This window comes from Trematomus bernacchii, unplaced genomic scaffold (genome assembly GCF_902827165.1).
Source record: "Trematomus bernacchii unplaced genomic scaffold, fTreBer1.1, whole genome shotgun sequence".
Classification (NCBI taxonomy): Eukaryota; Metazoa; Chordata; class Actinopteri; order Perciformes; family Nototheniidae; genus Trematomus; species Trematomus bernacchii.
In genome coordinates, this window is record NW_022988098.1 from 1,532,501 (window position 1) to 1,553,768 (window position 21,268).

Sequence of the window (21,268 nt, forward strand, 5' to 3'; positions counted from 1 at the left end):
AGCAGGAAATGCCAGAGTACCTCTGCATGTCAACCCGAACAAAGAGCACGGTGGACAAAAGCAACACAAAGGATTGAGGAAGTGACACACAGGAATTGAAGTGGGAGCAACGGAGAGTCAGAGATAGTGAAAATGAATTAAAAGGAAAGCTGAACAACAAAAAATCCAATTCAAAAAGGAGACAAGAACTCAACAGCAGAGCTCGGTAACATATGAGAATGCTGAAAATGACTCCTTATCAAGGTTCATTCCCACTCCGGCTGCTTTCTGTGATAACATTGTTTCAAAGTGTGTGTGGAGCTGTGTGTGGAGCTGTGTGTGGAGCTGTGTGTGGTGCTTTTGGGCCCAACACAACTCAACACTTGTATTAAACTCCCATCAACAGTATCTCTAGCTTTGAGGAGTGGACTACAGACAGGCCTGCCATGTGCACTGCTGAGGAGAAACACAGTGAGTGTGACAGAAAGAGAGACTTCTTGTCCACTGTGACTCAGCAAGCAACTAGGCCACAATCCAGTTCCAAATGTCCCCTTATCAGCCCATTTACATCAAGAAGAATAGAAATCAAGCGCCCCTGAAGAGAAACAGTGTGTCTGGGAGCACTCAGATCCTAAGAGCCCCACAGGGAAATTAGATTTCTTGTCTAATTTATGAGCTCTGGAGCCCGGCAGAGCTTGAGGTCACTGAGCGACGTCTGTGCTCGACAGCAATCTTCTGCCTGTTTGCATTAATGAGCTTTTAAGAAAATAGGTGATTCTCTATGTGTTAAACAGATTGATACGATACATCATTGGTACGTGAACTGTCATTTCATGATAAGATGCATCAAGTGCAAACATCAAAGACAGAGAACATGGGGAGGGGGGTGGGGGTCATGTAAAATGACTTGCTGATGTTGCACATTGCATTTACAATGATTCAGTTGGCTAGACTATGGAGATTCAATTGCACAGGAGGCGGAGCAAGATGCCTTCTGTTCAAGTGTCTCATTTATAGCACAGAGTCTGATGTGATAGGCTTTTTGCTGTTTTCAAAAGTGGCTTGCGGCTATGGTTTAGGGCAGGGAACCTTTTTCCTCTCATGGGCCATTTCAATTTTTTCAAAATCCTCCGAGGGCCGTACAAATTATTGACCTCTGCTTAAAAATACTAAAATCACAGCCCATTCATTTCGCCTTTCTTTCATGCTGTGCAAAGAAAAAGCAACCTCTTAATCCAGATATCTAACCATGACTCGCGTATGCATGCACGTGCACGGTTGTGGCATGACCACCAAAACAGAAAGATATGGACACAAGATGTGTGCAAAGGTATTTAGTTTCCTATCCATGTGAAAATGATTTAAGTGGGGGGGGGGGGGGGGGGGGGCTAACCTCCTCTAGGGGGGTCCTCACCTCCTCTAGGGGGGTCCGGGCTCCACCAGGGAAAAAAGCATCAATCTGGTGCACTTTGAGAGCAAAATGAAGAGATATGGATACATCTCTCAACACCCATATGAAACAGAACTGTAAGCAGATTTTATTTTTCTTTATGGATATTTTACAAATCACTCCCCTTTCAAACTGTATTCTTGTTTATTAATAACAACTTTTTTTTACTGTCATATAGTATTTTATACCTGTTTACTTTATTCTCTTATTTTTTTATAACTATAATGATCATATAAAGATGTGCCTTTACCTCACTGGTTGGAGAAAAAGCGTCTTATATTCGTTAGCATAGCTAGCTAACCAGATGCTAATAACAACAAAGTTATTGACTGTATGATCAGTATGACAGAGGAACAGATGCCACTGGGCTTACAACACAGCCACGCAAAAACTGCGGCATGTGTACGGCTCCTTATCTGAAGTGCTGGAGCGGCGTTCTGGTGCTCTCCGTCAGCACTGCACCCCAGTCAGACGAGACATATACCACGTGATGACACGTTAGGCTTGTGTTGTGTTCAAGGACCCTGACCTTGGCCAGGAAAAACAGGCACTCGCTTGTTTAATTCTTTTGCGGTCTAGATTTCTTTATTTTTTTGCGTGTGTTTATAAATTACCTCGAGGGCCGTACCAAATGGTCTCGCGGTCCGTATACGACCCGGAGGCCGGAGGTTCCCCACCCCTGGTTTAGGGGGTAGATTGTTGTCTACCAATAGTAAGGACCGTAGTTAGATTTTCTAGCCCCTGCAGTCAACATATTGAAGTGTACTTAGGCAAGACACTGGATCCAAAACTGCTTTGGTACTCTAGCTAGAATTATGGAGGTTTTTTGTAAATTGCTTTGGATAGAAGCATGATCCAAATGAAACATAACTTAATGTAAACTTGACCAATCTTATTTTTTGTTTAATGCCATACAGTATAGGTAATTATAGAAGTCAGAATGTGTACGTTCAGGCGATGCATTCATCACACTTGCAACATTTTAGATAAACTGATGGGACCAGGTGAAATGTTATACTTCATTTGAACCACGTTTCCGCAAGGCTTCCAACAGACATAAATGTCATTGATACTGAAGTACATTTCAGAGATTGTGCTTAACTTTCCAAGATTCTCTGGGCCATTGTGTCCTCATATAAATCAGAAGAGTTTGGGCAAGGTGCAGCAGCATTAGCTTGACTATGAGCCATAACAGGGCCCATAAAATAACTGTCATTGACACACAGCAGACACCTGGGACACTGAAATAGTAATCTTGGCAAGCTCCAGCTATATAAACAAAGCATTCCTGAACAGTACAGAGAGCAGAACAGAAAGTGGTGAGTGCATGTTTGTGTGTCCCTGCATGCAAACTTAGGGGAAAATATCAGCATTCAATAAGCTTATGTTTATCCTAAGGGCATGGATTATGGATTTAACTTTACAAGTTAAGTGTATGTCTGCCTGTGTGTGTGTTTGTGTGTAAAGCTGTGGTGGTAGTAGAGTTGCATTACCGTGTGACGAATGGAAATCAGGCGCAGTCCACACAATCCTGCACATTTGCCCCAACACACAGCTAAAGATCACATGATGCCCACATGAAAGCCTTGCAAATGGCATCAACAGTACGCTACGTGTGTAAACCTGACCTCAGCTTCACAAAGCCTCCGTCCAGACCGGCGACAGTCAGTCAGCGTGCTGCTGAGCAGTCATTAGATCAACTGAAAATACAGAGATGATGACAAAGCCTTGTGTCAAGTCATAATCCTGCTGTATGGCAATATTTCCATATGGGCATCCGATTAGTCTCGTCACACTGGCCACTTCCAGCCGTGACACGTGGTCTACAAGCTCTGCCATGAACATGCACAGATTTAAAACTGAAGTGGATATGTCATTTCAGTAGGTTGAAGTTGTATTTTGGTGACCAATAACACACATAGCAGGTCCAGTTTGATAGTAGATTTCTTTAACAATGTAATTCAAATAATAATTGATGAATCTCATGTAGACGTTATTTTAGGTATTGTTGTTTTTGAATCTTTTCTGATCTGTTGCTTTTATTATAATGTGTTGCTGTGTAATTCAAACTGTAATTGTAATGTAGTGAAACCACGACAGATTGGAATTTAGTCATTGAGCCCCATTAAGCCTCTTTGCTGTCAGCAGATTGTGAAATGGTTCAATCTGGTTTTGCATATGCCTGTATGTCATGAACAGTAGTATTAATTATAAGAGCAAAAGGACTTCTTTCTTGTGGGGCTGGGCAGAATGTCAATATAATATGGATATTGTGACATTAGACAAGTAATCGTCTTAGATTTTGGATAGCATATTCATTGATTAAGTGTCTTTTCATGTGCTGCAGTAGAGTAAAGTGACAGTTAAGCGGCTCTATTGTCTGATTCAGTCATTATATCCACATTACTGATGATGATTTATTGAGAATCTCATTCTGTAAATATTTTAAGAGCAGCGATAATCAACCCCTACATTATCATCGCAATATCAATAGAGCTATTCTTTTTTTTAAATAATGGGATATTTAAATTCTTCATATTGCCCAGCCCTACTTTCTTGTAAGTTCAACTTTTCTCAGAATATTGCACCATATTGACTTCACAGCATCTGAAGTGGATTTAACTCGATGTGAAGTTCATTAAGAAGGGGGATGTGACAAAAAGAGTCAAGGTGAAGATGAACAATATCTTCTTCTTAAAAGTGAGGAGGATTATCATAATCATGTAAAAAGGTGGTGACATTTACATATAAAGTAAACTGCTGCGGTAATACTAGCTTATACTTCTGAGGTCCATCATCATAAACATTTAGAGACTTTGATAAAACAAAAGCAGGGCATTATTGTTTTAGATATGCCAGACTGACTAACAGAGAGTAACCACTTTGCAAAATTATATTAAAACTCAAATTAAGTAAATAAAGAGCGGATCAGCTATTGACATTGACGTAATGGATAAAGGGTGGAGTAGCTGTCACATAAACAGACGTCACTTGAAGAGGCATCTGTGACCGATGCCAACAGTGGAGAGAGAAGGTGGACACCAGTGACCTCTTAATTAAGTCTCAATCCTTTCCCTGTCTTTGCTAATTAGTCTCGGCTTGTCTAATTAAGATTCTATCAGCGAGCCGTCACATTTCCCTCACTGCAGCGGATTAATGAAGCTTGTACAGTCAATGATGAGTGCGTTTGGACTGGATTCTGCCAGGGCAAAATGAGGACAAAGTTTCCTCATTGTAGTTTTCATACCTGACCTTTAAGTGCTTATGTGAGTACTGACCTTTACTATCGGACGCATAAACACACATTGAAACAGCAGCAGTGCTTTTAAAAAGGCAGTTACAGATAACATTGCCAAATGATTTGTCTAATTTCTGCTTTTAAGAACATGATATTGTGTGCCTGACCCCAGATACGTTGGTCAAAACATACTAAAGAATGTCTTAGGATTTAATCAAATCAAGCTGTTTTATCTGTCTTAACCTGTTAAGCCCCGAGCCTGTTTTTCAGGTTTTAGGCTCGAAAATGACATGCCCAAAACAAATGACTACAACTTCACTTCTAAAAGGGTTATATGAATAATTTCTTTTATCAAAGCAAGGTTACATCTGTGAGTTGGATGTAGAAGTGTCAGATTCAATATAGATGTTTCTCAGTCAGAGTAAATTCAGATGGAACATAGTAAAAAAAGGTAAATTCTTATCTCCGCCTAAAGAAAAAACATTACTTATAGTGAAAACCACCCTTGAATGATGGGATGGTAGACTAAAAGCTTTAGGAATCCAAACTATAACATATAATAAGTACCCTGTATCAAGATTGAGGCAAAACAAGTTAAATTTGACCTTTTTAGAGAGGTTTAGCAAAAAAAAGTTCCAGGCGGAATAAGCTTTCGGCACATTTGGGTATATCTGGTTCCATCAGTGCCATTTGACCTTTTTCAGGTACCAGACTATAAAAATGTTGTATTACATTGAATTATCACCATAGGTATTCATTCCATCCAAAGAAAAAACATTTAAAAATGTAAAAAAAAAATTTTTTTTTTTTTTTTGTGTGAAAAAAAAAAAAGACCCGCCGACGGGGGCTTTGGGGCTTAACAGGTTAAACAGTTATAGCAAAGGTATCAGTTCTGGCAATAATGTAAGTCTGTTGCTCCTAAAAAGCTCTTCCAACCATCAGTTGAGCTTTGCCCAAATGATGGTCCGTTTATAGACATAATTCCACTCTGCTTTGACTTTACCCTAAAATCAATAGAAAAATAGCCAACAGCCAAAAAATTACATAATAAAATAAAATTGCAACCATCCAGCATGAAAAGGAAAAAGCATCGTGCTGTAAAGCTAGCTAAACATTCATATTCTCTTGACAATGATGCTAAATATGCAGCATGGTATTGCACAAAACTGTCCTCCGTCCTTACACTGTAGCCACTAGCTTACTTTTTATGTTCCCTTTCATCACAGATGAGGACACGCACTCCTCATTTTGAAGTTACATTTCAGCACAATCAGTTAAAAACTAACTGCATTTCTTTGTGATGTACAGTAAGAGCAAAGCTAAAGTTAATCATCTTTTGTGTGTGGTCTACAGCATGTATTGTAAAGTGTGTGTGCCACTAAGTCGAAGAGGCATGACACTGGAAAACACCAATGTGAGTGGTGAGGATTCTGTGGTGATGGAGTCATGCAGTGAGTGCTAAGCGTCAGGGGACACACGCGCACAGCTGATGCAGTCATCAAGCAGAGCCACGCGCACCGACACAGGGATATCAGATAGCCGCCACAGCCGTGAGACACAGTGTCACTTGGCCCTTAGCTGCTTAGCACTGGGAGCCACCTGCAAGCTGATGACACAACCATATCTCCGCTGTCATCATAAGAGATTACCACAGCCATTCAGTGTCCTGAAGGCTCGCCACTCACCGCAGCCCACACATGCTTTTTCAATCAAGGATGCTTCAGTGCTGGTCACCATCATACAGATGATGTTTCCAGATGGGAAAACTGCAGGGCACCTCTTTAACAGTGCATTCAGCTTCTACGTACAAACAAAAATAAAAGAAGACGACAAGCCTTGCTTTTCTCAAAGGTAACATAATATGTCTTTCGTAGCAGCACAGGTAAAGCTTACTAAGGCACACACTATATCTTGTTCCATATGCAAACAAGGCAACCATTGGGACAGCTAGTAACTGCTCCCTGCCAAGAAACAGTCCAGCACAAAGTCCCATAATGAGTATTGTTGTTTTCAAGTGCATTTTCCAAATGGGGGGAGGGTCAACAGAACAAAATATAGTATGTTAATTAATGAGCGCTGCGTGTGCTAGTATGGAATAAATGTGTTTTTACTGTTTGACAAAGTCAGTCTAGTTGTTCCACCTTGTTTATGCTAAGCTAAATGGCTTGTAGCTTCAGCAATATAATTATCTTTTCTTACAGACCTGACATCAAGGCCAATCTGTTCATCTCTCATAAAGAGAGGGACTTAGTGTCTTTCCAAAAATGAGCAAGAGCAATAATGCCATGCTGACTACCTTTCCATCAACTACTAGAACACATCTAATACTACTATCATACTGATGGTTCATAGGGGGATCACGTCATTGGTCATTTCCTAACCACAAACATTAACACATGTTACCAATATGTCTTCCTTACTTGAAATCTTTCTCAGCCAATTATTTTACTCATAATCCAACACGCTCTCCCTTCACAGTGACCACCACCCACATAAAGCCGTCTTCAATGCTTTGCCACACACCGTCATCCCTAACTGCTGTGAAGTGACCTGTTGGAACGATTCCTTTCATTAGGGCTTAGGCAGTCATGGGCTGCCCCTTAATAACAATTCCTCTACTCAGCTGACAAAGAGTGTGGAGAGAATAGATGAGGGCTTGAGAGGGGGGCGATAAAGAGCAGGCCAGATGAATGGAGCGAGGAAAGATGAGGAGGAGGAATAAGGCAGTGTGGTTCAGCGAGGCATTTTTGTGTGCCGCATAATTACCGCTCCGGGAAGACCCCAGAATGTGGGCCTGTGTGTGTGTGTGTGTGTGTGTGTGTGTGTGTGTGTGTGTGTGTGTGTGTGTGTGTGTGTGTGCGTGTGCGTGCGCGTGCACTCACTGCCGCGGACAAACAGACAGACCCATGGCTAAATCCTCTTAATCAGGGCTAGACTGTTCTCTAAACCTGTAGATACTCTCGTGTTTTGTCGGTGTGTGCACATAATTGTGCACGAGTAAGCTTCCCAAAGACTTTACTTTAATGGGATTTGTGTAAACAGACCCCAAGGACCTTCATTAAAAAAGGGTAAAGACAAGAAGAAAGCAGACTGAAGAAAGGTCTTTATATCTCAAGGACCGTGAGAGAAAGTATAGATTGTCTGGGTGCAACTAGAAAGATAACAGGCTGATCACAGCAAATACAATCATTATAAGTGTCTTTTTGATCATCTTGTGTCTCATGGGTTGATGACACTTAACTTAGTTTCTTTATGCAGAAGTTGTCCCTGGTAAATAAAAAATAAAAAAGATAGAAGAAACTTTTCTTCTAGGAGCATTTTTCTTGGGTCAGCCATATTAATTATGCCCACCCATCCCATCACTCTGCCTCTATTCCCGCTGAAGGCATGACCACATGTCATTTGAGTTTAACAGCATCAGAGCTGACAGAAAGCCTTGGCCATGTCGGCCTGTCTGGCACGCAAACTGGCATGCATACATGCACACTGAATATCTTTGATGTCCGACTGTTAAAACAAGACATCTAAAATACATTCATTTAGACTTTGAGAAACCCCCCAAAAAAATTATAAACCAACAATCTATCAATCACTATAGAAAGTAATGGTTGGTCGAATGACCTGCATATTTTAAGGATCTTAATGCTTTATAAAATAAATCTGAAGAAGTTCACCTTTTCTGAGATTTCAGGCTAATTTCATTGACATCATCATCCATCGCGTCTGGGGGTTTATGTAAACTAAGCAGTGGGATTGACAGTGTGAGAATAAGTGACGGCCTTTCGAGTAGATTTGTCAACTCATCCTACACGTTGGCTAGGTTAACAGTTACCTTACAGTGGGTACTGATGCAAAAGCAGCCTGATATTAAGCTAGGAGCTTTCATCTCCCTGTGTGTTCTGGCACTCATAAGGAGCTCAGCATTTCATGGTAAGGGTTACAGCTGCCTTATACATCTATGCAGAGGCTTTGATTTCCAGTGTAGGCCACAGTAAAGGTCATTCAGAAAATTGACAATGTCATGTGCTTAACCAAAGACTGTTTCTCTTTGGTCCTAATGTTTCTCTAAATCCAGACGCATTCCTAAGAAATACACACTCCTTTGCTGTGCTTGTATATAATTAAAGGACAGTGGATAAGAGCAGTCTTCAAAAGAAAGGAAAGGAACAGGCCTTGCCGCCTACCCCCGCCCTACTAAAGCTCACTATCATAAATTAGTTGGCCATTCTCTTCCTCTGACAGAGTGTGTAACCGCAAGTGCCAAGTGTGACCAATTCTCATTCACACTCAATACAACAAACCTACACTTGAGCTAATTAGGAAAGAAAGGCTATTCTTCAGCAAACAAGAGAAAAGGCATGCGCACATGTGCATATGTCCCTCTTTAGTGGGAATACAAAAAGTGCTGCATTAGTGAGACAGCATTTCACGGTCTATATACTTGCTAACCGAGTGTTCCTCCGCTGTATTAAATGCAGAGCTTAAGCTGAGCACGGACTCACATGAACACAGATTCAGCTCAAAGTAGATGCTTATTCTGTACAAATATGACTTCCTTCTCTCCCTCTTTCATGCTCTCATACACACACACACACACACACACACACACAAATAGATATAAACACACGCCCTGAAATTGAAGCCAGAGATCTTTCCTAAAGTCTGCTATGAGGGAGGAAGTGCAAATTCCACCGCTGTCAGAGAATACAAAGGTGGGTTGGGGCAAGGAGCGGTGTCCAACTTCCTGCTGAGAGAAAGGAAATAAACACTTCCATATGCAATGCCTGCCAGAAACGCTCGCACATACACACACGAGCCTGGAGTTAAGGCAGTAGCACGGTGTTGTACATTTGAACAGCCCTGGTTAGCGACTCGCACTATGGAAGAGGGAAGATTTTCTGCTTAGAGAAATGTATAGCTGGGGAGATCTCGTACATCACACCAGCTCCATTATACAATGCAGCATGGGAAGAAATACTCTCTTACAAAGCTGTTTCTCAATTCCCGATTGGTCTGGGAAAGCAGCGGTTGGTTTTTACGTGAAGAGGATTCAAATTTCTAGTGTGTGTGTGTGAGAATGTGGTCACATGCAGCAAATCCTGTTGGCCCGGGCGACACACATGGTGCATGCCTCCTGCCTGGGGAAACCCATGAACTCTGAGCCACTGTGCTATTTCTCATGTCCAGGAAAGCCACATATTCCAACACACAGATTGGTTAAACAGTCCCTGTAAAGACATGTGTTGGTTACAATCACCTGATATGACCAACACACACCCTCAACCCACAGCAATTACAAAAAAGGTGATTGAATGCTTCATTTCTTATCTCCTTTATCACAGTGTACTCTGGACTACACTTTACGAAGGAAAGTAGATGACGGTATCCCATAATTCCTTACGAGAGCAACATTTAAAACAACGCCCATTTGGCCATCAAAAACAGCCTGTCACTGTTGTGCTGAACTATGGATGAATACAAAAACGTTCTTCTTAGGAGGTGTTATTGACTTTCAGACAGGACTCTTTGTGTGACAGCATTGAGTTTGTCACTGTACTCATGTTCTATGTGTTATAAATAAAGTTGTTTTAAAATAGCCCCAAAGTGGTTAATAAAAGACTTAGCACTTAGGCCTAATCTCAAATTTAGAGGTTAATAGTTGCCATCTTCTTGTCCGCATGCAACAACAGGATTATAGAAACTTCCCCGATTGTCAACACAACATGCGTGCTAAGCAGCAGACAGAGCATGACACTAATCTGCTCTCAATCTGAAACCTCTCTGTGGTGATAGTGTTTGTTTTCCACAGTGATCTAAGTGGAGCATAAGGTCATCTTCTTAGGAAGATTATCCATAAAGAAGCTCCAGTGTTTATGAGATTGACAAATCTCATCAGTATGTGAATGTGTGTTTGCAAACACAGCACACTTACTTTGTCATTATAGCATTATTGAAGTGCATAATGGACAGGGAGCTGCTGGTTTAAAAGGAGTGAGAGTGCACGTTTGAAAGCAATATTACATAATGAAGTTATTTTTTTCCCACAGCTTCTGCTCAATCAATACTTTATGTGGACTTCTTGTGGCTTGGGCTCCCAGTGTGTGTTCTGCAGTGAATGTGTGTGTGTGTGTGCCAGGTATTTTTTCACTGATACCCAGAGCAAACAATACATCTCTGTGGCAAAACTGGTTAGAGCCTTTTATCAGCTCAGACTGGAATTACTCATGTGTGTGTGTGTGTGCTCACAGGTCTGAATAGATTTCTGAAGGCCCTGACCTAACACTTTTAAACAAGTCTCTTTATACAGTTGGCATTCAAAAGCAGTAACTGCTCAGTGCATATCAGAGAGCCGAGACACTGCAGCAGTAGCTCTCAACACATCCCACTTGATTAAAGTGAGAAAATGGCACAAGCTCTGGGTAAAATTAGGTCACTTAGACTTTACAGATGGCCCTTGTTGCAAAGCATATTTTCCCAATTAAGGCTGATTAGAGAGGGAGATTCCCAGACAGCGTGAATTATTAAAAACTTGAAATGGATTCTGATCATGTAACGTTGTAAGGCGGTGACACCCGACATCCCCAGATGGATCCTGGGAAAAAGGGGGAGTTGGGAGACTTCTGATTCGTTTAAAGTGAGAAGTGAGTTTCCTCCCATTGTCTAAAGTAATTACATAGTGCAGAAAGGATAGGGGGGAGTCGGTGAAATCAGCCCCGACTTGTTTGAACTGGTTATCCCTTTTAAAGTATTTACATGAGCCATTGATAAAATGACTAGATACTAGCACAACGACAGACAAATAGGTCAACTTAACCTAACCTAACTTCTTCATTTGTTTACTGCTGTTTTTTTCTGCGGGAAGAGTTTTAATAGTAAACACACTTCTGAAGAAACTGAATGGGAGAAGGTGAGCTACCCGTAGCACCCGTCCCAATTGAGAATCGCCAGAAACAATACTTGACTTAAGCCTGAGAGAACAAATAAACACATCTCCTGGAAATAAAAAAGTAGCCAACAATACGTGTTGTTGTCGTTTATCTACTGAATCAATTCAAATAAAAAAAAACAGCACTTTCCTATAATTTACCTGCACATATGTTTGGACTTTTACCTGAATAGACCTCCTTTCCATACTGTGAGGTAGATAACAGACTGAGATTGATTGACACCCCTTTACCTGTCCTGTTAGTTGTGCTTCACTTACACACACACAGCAGACACTTCGATTATTAGTATAAAAAGGCACATTTATAAAAGGCTCATTTCACAAATGGAAAAAAGGCCCAGTAGGAAAAAGCACAGCTGTGAGCAATCTGAATGACGACGGTCCTGCTGGCTCGCTGTCACGCCTCACTGGGACACTTGAATACAACAGAGCCATCGTTAATGTTATTGGTAACACCTGCGCCTGTCCTGCTATGACAAGTCAAAATGTGTGTAACTGGCCTTTTGGTGACATCACATAGTGACCAGGAAATCTAGGCCCATCTTTGGCTTAAGTAGAGGCGTAATTAGATAATAAATGAAACACCTGTGTGCAGGGCCTTTTTTTATCTTCACTATGCCCTATTTGTGCTCATAGTTACTGTGGTGCTAAGTTTAAAAAACTACTTTGAACTGCTTGAATTACAAAGTTTGAAGCCTTTTTCTTCCAAACGAACAATACATCAGGTGATTTGAGTGGTAAACAAATCCAAGATAAGAGAGCAAAAAGTAAATAGAGCTGGGTTTTCCATTAGCTCCAATGCTCCCCATCCCGAAGAGTATGCTCAGATAGAGGTTTTCTCCTTCACTTTACATGCATGTTGTGTATTTTGTTTCCTTATTTTTATTCACTGGAAATATTGTCCATGTGTTCTTCGTGATTTGTGTCAAAGTGATGACAAATGAAATATGTTAGTACAAAAGAAACAAAAGCAGCCCACATTTGTAGTCTAGTAATACTGCCCTAAAATTAAAAAGGTATGTTGATGTTGAACTCCACACACAGCGCCTTTAAAAAGCACGCTGTCACTTCTGAGCACACCCAAACAATATTGCTGCCAGCGTTCACAGGTTCTAAATATGTGAAATTGTCCTTGAACAGTTACTGCTCTTTTGTCTGCCTCTACAGGAAGTTGGTGTGGCCCAGGCTGGCTCGGGGCATCCCTTGAGCGGACTGCTTTGGCACGCTGGGAGCCTGTCAGAGCGGCTCAGTGTCAGACTGCACAGCCCTGCTGAGTCAAGCTGACCATGGAGCAGCCAGACCAGCTGCACTGCCTGATGTGTGCCTTCCTGTTCGGTGACTGATGCTGCATTCCTGTAGAAGTGTGGCCAGTCTAGCCTGTTTGCGGACTCAACTGATACTGGAGCCTTGACATGGCCAAAATAAAGAGTAATGCTTTCTTTTTTATAGTGTAGCCTTAAGGTTAGCTTACCTCTCCTTAAATGATGGGAGTGTTTCAGGTGTTGAATACATTGTTTCCCTGTAAAATAGGATGTCTAATAAACTAAAATGTTTTATTATTTGTTCTTATATGCTTGTTTTTGTTTGTGTGTATTTGTTCTTAATATTTAGGTGTGGAGAGTTGAACATAAGAATCTCATTATACAGTGCTGCCTGTTATATGACAATAAAATCTTGAAATGCTGTTCACTGACACATCACTGGTATTCAATATGTGAGCCATTCCAAAGGCTTGTTAAAAAAAAATGAACCTGGATAAACAATGTGCTGTTTGTCCCAACCACCTGGTCCAGACAGGTGCTATTTCTTTCAAATGTGAACAAAGTAAAATATCTGTCAATTTAACAAGGCCATGTTCATCGACAGGTGTACAATGTCACGACTTCTTAGGTTTTCTCAGGTGGATAAACCAATATCTCGCCTGGCAGAACTTATTTCAACATATTTCCAACTTCGAATTAACACACAGGACTACTTTCTGGAAGCAAAGCCAACTTGTACGTTCCTTTTTGACAAACGTTTAAGGTTAATTGTACATTTAATGAACGCCGAACTAATGAGTGCTGCCTCCTGTTTCAATTCAATTCATAGCACACACAAATTCAGCCCCTGTCTGTTTTCAGAAAGCTTTGTAACATTAAAGGTTAAAAGTTTGAATGGAGTTTGGCGCGTCCTTACCTTGTCTGACAGTTTTCAACCTGACGGCCCCTTTGCAGTTCTTTATCACTGTCTGTATGTCGTACAAGGGTAATCCCGAAATCGATAGGTTTTCCACCTCCAGCAGCAGTTCTCCTTCACTTAATTTTCCCATTTTGTAAAGCACGACATCCCCGTTAACTTGCCCAATGTAGGCAAACTCCCCGTTCTCCGCGCCGCCGCGCAGTGGCACATTCAAGTCACCGCGGGCATCTTTGGAGACGGAGCACTCGTTCACTCTGGAGGTCCAGTGGTTTTTCTTTAGCACAGGCTTAGACATTTTAATCAGTTTATGAGCCGACACCAAAAAACTGGCGGGCTCTTCCACTGGTATAAGAAATAGTCACAGCAGTAGTAGTAATTCCTCTCAGAAAGTAGACTTGTATCCGAGTGAAGCGCAGCAAACTTTCCTTCTCTTCCACAGAAACATGAAGACAGTAATGTCCCACCGCTCTCCCGGGTGAGAAATCAAGCCATTCCTGTCTTGCTTTGAAGTCACTCCTTAGTGTGATACTGTTTTCATCATACCATTAACATCCCAGCTGTTCAATCAACATTTATCGATGTCATCTTACATCTGCCACGGTGCCACTCGCGTCTCGTGTCCACTTGGTAAATCCTCTTCGGTTGTTCTTATAAACTCACTTTTAATGTTGTTTCTTTATTTTCCCCGGTTACCAGCGACTGGACTCTTTTCTGTCCGTATCCGACCGGGACTTTATCGGGAGGTTGACACTGTCCTCGGCTCGTTTATCCAGGTACGACGCTCTCGTGCAGTTCTCTGAATCTCATTACAGGCTGGGCTCTGCTGTGGCGCTGGGAATGTGTTGCTGTTCGTGATGCATTCAAGTGCTGTCGGAACATTCACTGTGACTGCACATGAACAACCCAACAGCAGTGTGGCTATCAGTGGTGTAATGTAGTGGAGTACATTTACTCAAGTATTGTACTTAAGTACCATTTTAGGGTACTTGTTCTTTACTTAGTACTTTTATTTTATGCTATTTCATACTTCTGCTCCACTACATTTTGCAAGCCAATACTGTACTTTTCACTCTACATTAATTTGACAAAATTAGTTGCTAGTTACTTCACAGATTCAGATAAATAGCAAATGTAAAATATAAATAAACTGCGAAATAAAAAATGCCATATAGATATAGGTAAAACATCCATGACAATAAACACAGTAATGCAACAAAAAAAATAATGATCCAGTAATTTGATATATGTTATTCTGAAATGGGACATTACGCACAATAAGTACTTTTACTTTTGATACATTAAATATATATTTTGTTGCCAATACTTTTGTACTTTTACTTAAGTAAGATTATGAATGAAGGACTTTAACTTGTAACAGAGCATTTTTACATTGTATTATTTTTACTGTTACTTAGGTAAAATATCTGAGTACTTCTTCCACCACTGGTGGCTTTACATTATGTAGAAATAAGGAAATATTGTTAGTATGATAAGTATAACAAATGTGGGTTGACATTTTCCATATGTAGTATAGGCTACTTGATTTTCTTATAATATATATATTTTTTAATAATGTACTTTGGAAGCCCAATGCAAAGTAGCTTAATGTGAAAGATGTTCAGATGTGTTGAACACTTACTGTACAGTGTTAATTGAATATGAATGACCTGCCTCATTCATTTTTAAAACACACATATTTTGACTTTCATGTTTGAGTATCGAAAATCGGATTCTACAAAGTGTTCATGAAGGCAGCTAAATTACAATTAGCGCATGCGTGCTGCTCATGGTAGAAACGGCTAACTTGGCCGTCCTTTTTCATAAAATAGCTCCTGGCTTCCCTACATTGAATACTGATGTTTTTATGTGTTTAGTTCATTGAGTTCAACTTTAAATTTAAAAGGTAATGTGATGTTTTTGTCAGACTTTCCAATGTATTGTGTAAAAATGAAAATGAATGACTAAGACTTGAAATATGGGTTCTGATTGAAATGCTAATTGATAATGACATAGTCAGCCGAGGGTTACACCTGTCAACCTGTCTGACAGGATTCCTGCATTTCAGGCTAGACTGGTGGTTCACCATGTTTTGATGTGGGGGCGAAACCACTTCTCTTCTTTTCTACTCATCAACTGATGAAAGTGATTATTAGTCAATCAGAAATGGAGGACAGGAAGAAACCAATTTACACATTTGTAAAACATGTTTATAATCCAAGAAAAAAGGAAAGCATGACAATAAGTACAGGGAGTGGGCTAAGACAGCAGGGGATATATACACTGCTTGATGGGATCAGATGAGCAGGCCTCTCACCTAGGGAACAGCAGATGAGCTTTCCCCTAACTAAAAATAACTGAATGTACTCTTAATCTCATGGGAGGAAAAACCATTGGCCTGGATGAGGAGGGAAATAGTGAGTGCACTTTTAACCGAAACCTACACTGCTCACACATGAAATGCATGTTTATTATTATGTTCACTTCATTGCAGTTCCCTCCGATTGGAAAACTCTTGATTAATACACGTTTACAGAAGTACTTAAACTGTTGGCCTCCAATTCTAAGTAATAGTAGTCATGATACAAAACACATACTGTATATCGACAGTATGTGTCAGAACTTTTCTCAATCGACTCAAAGTTAATGAAAAGTAGTTCCCATATCAACCTCACTTTAATACAAAAACATTGTACATAATCAGAATGATGTGTTTGATTGTGTACAAACAAGTCCTTGGTGGTTTAGTGGTTAGGATTTGGCTCTCATCGTCAGCGAACATTTTAGGAAATTCATAATCCAACGTAAGTAGTTTGCTTTAGTGCACATGCTTATTTTAAGGGTTAAAACCAACAGTATGCTAGTCTGAACTCCAGTTAGTTGTTTGAGGGTTTATAAGAAGTGAAAACTAGAAGAAGTTTCTGACTTCTCACTGAGATGTGAATGTTTGTTTGTGCATGAGTATGTGCCAGTAACTTCCATCATGACCTCCAGTATCGAAGCTCCTCTGCTAGCTTCCTGTCACACAATGTCACCCAAATCAGATTGACAGAGCAGACACACTGCCACGGGCCCAACATTTCATATTCCCTCTCCACCCACCATTCAGTCTGTGTGTTTCAACATTTCTTTTTTTGCCAGTGTTTCCTGCCACTATGATTGTCACTGTCATGTTCTGTCTGTCTTTCACTCACTTGCACACATTAAAAAACGCAAATCCCTGCATGCATCCAAAAACAGTATGATGCACACAATCTCATGTGCATGTTGTGTATCCATCACATGCTGTCTTTTTACAACCATACATTGTCGTTTTTGATGTCACTCATGTAATACTATACAGCAATACAAGACCTACATAATAACCTCATCCGCGCAGCACATGTAGTGCATGTCCGTCTTGATCTTGAATCGATATGTAGAAAAATAAGGTGAGCTCTAATTAAAGCGGTTCTTTTACATTATTACTTGCTGTCATTGAGCTGTTTTGTTATGACAGTATATGTAATGAGGAATGAGAAGGACCTGGACATAAATGAGTAATTCACATAAACTATAATCAGCCACCATTTCTATATACACCTGGTGGAATCACTGGGTGTTTCTCAATCGCGAGTAAAGCTGCTTCAGAGCCACTATTTCAAGCATACTACGTCATCGAGTGTCGCCGAAGTACTGTTCCAATCTCCAGCATACTTGGAAATCTACCGAGCCCGGCGTACTCCGTTTGGAGAAATATCGAGGCTGCACATGAGTAGACTCCGCGGTCTTAAAATCCCCACAATGCTTTGCGCATGGACCAATTTCCCCAAATCTGTGGCGGAAGATGTAAGGCGGGGCCTCTCATATGACGCACACCTGCACACTTGCTAGCGTGTTCCACACTTCGGGTGTTTCTCAATCGCGAGTAAAGCTGCTTCAGAGCCACTATTTCAAGCATACTACGTCATCGAGTGCCGCCGAAGTACTGTTCCAATCTCCAGTATACTTGGAAATCTACCGAGCCCGGCGTACTCCGTTTGGAGAAATATCGAGTCTGCACATGAGTAGACTTCGCGGTCTTAAAATCCCCACAATGCTTTGCGCACGGACCAATTTCCCCAAATCTGTGGCGGAAGATGTAAGACGGGGCCTCTCATATGACGCACACCTGCACACTTGCTAGCGTGTTCCACACTTCGTTTTCCGAATGCCAGGAAGTATTCTTGACTCGCTTCTGAAGCAAGATGCTCGGCAGACATGTGCTACCAAGCAAGCGTACTCGCGATTGAGAAACACCCTTCGTTTTCCGAATGCCAGGAAGTAGTGATGGCGAGATGAAGCCTTATGAAGCTTTGAAGCTTTCCAGCCAATTGGTTCGCAAAAGGGTTCATCTCATGAGGCTTCATCATGGGCTTCATTTGAACACAAACCCCCTGTTGGTCAAAGTGTGTAAAACAGGCAGATTGGACATCTCAATAATGTGCTTTATCTCATACCGAGTTCCCAATGAGTAAAGCCTTAGAACAGTGGCGAGCCGTGAGCTTTATACCTAGGCCCTCTGACCCCCACCCCTTCCCTCGAAAAAAAGGAAAAAAAATAGTTATTACGTCTCAGCGTATACTTCAGCGGAATATCAAAACAACGGCCCAGGGTGCAAAACGCATCAATGACAGCGACCCTCTACCACACAAAACAACACCTGTGAACCCAATTTGTGTTCTTTGACATTGAAAATGATATTGCATTGTGTTTGTTACTTTCGTTACAGTTGTATGTCTTACGTGTAATTTGGCATGCTTTTATTTTGAAGGCGAGTTCACGCTGTTGACAGGAAGTTGTTGTTCCTATGGAAACAAGAAAAGTTTCACAGCGGGCGGAACTTGTCATAAAGTCCGCGATAATGAAACCCACCCATTTAGAGGGAAGATATGATTGGTCAATTGTACTGTCATTTGACATTACTCTCTCGTTCAGTTACTATAGCGGGCCCTCTGTGAATCGCAGAGAGGGCCAGACCTTCTTTCATGTAACCCTTCACATTCAAACAGAGACCGAACAGGCAGATTCGAAGGATTTATTTCTTTGGAAATTTTATTTTATTAAATCAAGTTTTTTTTCCGTAAAACTAATGAAAAATATAACAAAAATAATATAAAAAAAAAATATATTTTTAAAAAATATAGTTTTTTTAATGTTTTTAAATATTATTTTTTGGAATATCTTAGGCCCTCACAGAGGGCCTAGAGGGCCCTGACGGCTCGCCACTGCCTTAGAATAACTCTAAACAACGAACATTAAATCATATTTTCATGTTAACAATATTGTTTTTATTCCAGTTGAATGATTGTGATTGAAAAGCCTAAGGAGGCTGGTAAACATTGCAAAGAGGGATTTGTATTCCTTAATAATATTCATAAACGTAACCATGTTGTAGCCTGAGAAAGGCTAAACCATATCAAAGAATACATTTATTAACTACATTATCTTATTTAGCTGTAGCTGTTATAAACAACAAAAAATATGTATTGTTCAGTCGTTGATCCAGGGACCCTGCGGTCGTGAGTCAACTGCTTTCCAGCTGAGCCACAGCACACACGCTGAATCTCCCTGAAAACACTGCACCATATTTATTCATTTATTTATTCATGTTTTTATTCCTACATTTATTTATGCTTGTATCTATTTATACTTATGACATGTTCCGACCTCTATATAAGTGAGGGTCTGAGCTCTTTTAATTCCATCGTGTCACTTGGCCCGGGTACAGGAGGGGTAATATGGTTCTTATTATACATCCATGGGTATTATGAGCGTTGTGGTTCAACGGTTCAACCGATCTGAATCGCTTCCTGAAGCAGTCACGTGGTATCGACAGGCAGCAAGGCTTCGTTTGTCATCGATGACGTCACTGGCCCAAAACGATACAAGCCTCGATACATGCTTCACAAAAAGCTTCGGGGATTACTCGACACACGCTCCGAAGCCTCGGCGCAATACGTAACATCACTACCAGGAAGTATTCTTGACTCGCTTCTGAAGCAAGATGCGCGGCAGACATGTGCTACCAAGCAAGCGTACTCGTGATTGAGAAACACCCACTGACAAGTAGTGAAGTTGTGAACCTAATGGCCACCAGTGACTTTGGGTCAATAACAAGAAAACACACAATACATTAGCTTTGTTATGTCAGGACTGGAGGCAGAGCAGTGTCGAACCAAATACAAGATTCAAACAACAAAATATCTTTCATTGCATGTAAACAGGCAAGGAAAAATAAAAGCAACAAATCTCTCTAACACACATAAAATAGAACAACCGTCTCAATGGGACGAGAGAAAACCAGAACTTAAATACATGAAGAACTAATCACAAGGACAAGACACAGCTGGGGAAGGAAGTCAAAACACACCAGGTGAACAGAATCAGGTAATCAAACAGGAGGGAAAACACAGAGACGGGAAGTAAAAATCAGACATAACACAGGGGGTAAACTTTTTATATTAACTTTTAATTATATAAATATTTAAATGTAGTTATCAAGCATTATTCATTATATTTAACACAACAAGAGACTGACATACAGAGTTACATAATATTTTTGATGGACTGGATTATTTGTGATGAAACTTCAACGGAAGTAATGTGTTTTGCAAAGTCATTAATGAAAATGAAAAAAGTCATTAATCAAAGTCACATGGGAGGTTTGGCCTATCTTATAAATTACCAATATTGACTACGCCAGAAATGCTTTTTGCGATCCTATATATAAATAACAATGTGTAATGAGCTGGCAAAGGACCGACCTTGCATTTTAAATCCAAACAAAATGGCTTAGCGTTGTGAATAAGAAGAATTACATTAAAAGTAATCTACTTTTGTATTGACAAAGCATTTTAGCTTTAGTGGCCTGGCTCTAGGAAAGGCAATTTCAGATTGCTAATCAACAAACAGTATCCTGTATCAATTGTAAATAATTTGGGACTAATAATAAGCAAAGAGTTTCTCATTTAGATATGTTTTTAAATCTGCATCAGGTGTGAGGAGCATAGGACGGAGCTTTTTTGAAAAAATAAGATGGTGGGAGAAACATTGACAGATAGATGAAAGTAAGTTATGAAGAATAAAGAAGGAAGAAACAGAGGAAAAGGTGATCTGAATTAACTGTGTCTGTCATAAATGTAGAAACATAGAGGACTGCATAATGTGATGTGGCCTGACACCTGACCTTTAAACACATCCATCCTGGCAGGAACCTCTCTCCTTTTTACTACAAGCCAAATCTCAAAGGTTCATTCCGTTTGGAAACTTCCACAGCTTTACCTCTTACATTTCACATCTCAAATGTTAATGTTTTGGCCATATTTGCAGCGTTTTGTATATCAATTGACATGCAGGGAATTTCAATAAATATTTAACCAAACTATTTTTTTTTTTAGTTTTAGCAACTCTAACGGACCGTCCACACAGCAGCGTAAAAAAATTCTTGGAGGTGGGC

At 40.5% G+C, this 21,268-nt stretch overlaps 1 protein-coding gene across 1 annotated transcript in view; it reads right to left on the reverse strand.

Annotated features, from left to right (window-relative positions):
* Positions 1-14,623, reverse strand: part of magi1b (membrane associated guanylate kinase, WW and PDZ domain containing 1b) — a 138,383-nt gene extending 123,760 nt beyond the window's left edge. Inside the window, 1 exon segment of the mRNA XM_034121619.1 lies at positions 13,792-14,623. Within this exon segment, the coding sequence (XP_033977510.1) occupies positions 13,792-14,089 (298 nt within the window). The 5' untranslated portion in view covers positions 14,090-14,623.
* Between the last annotated feature and the right edge of the window lie 6,645 nt (positions 14,624-21,268).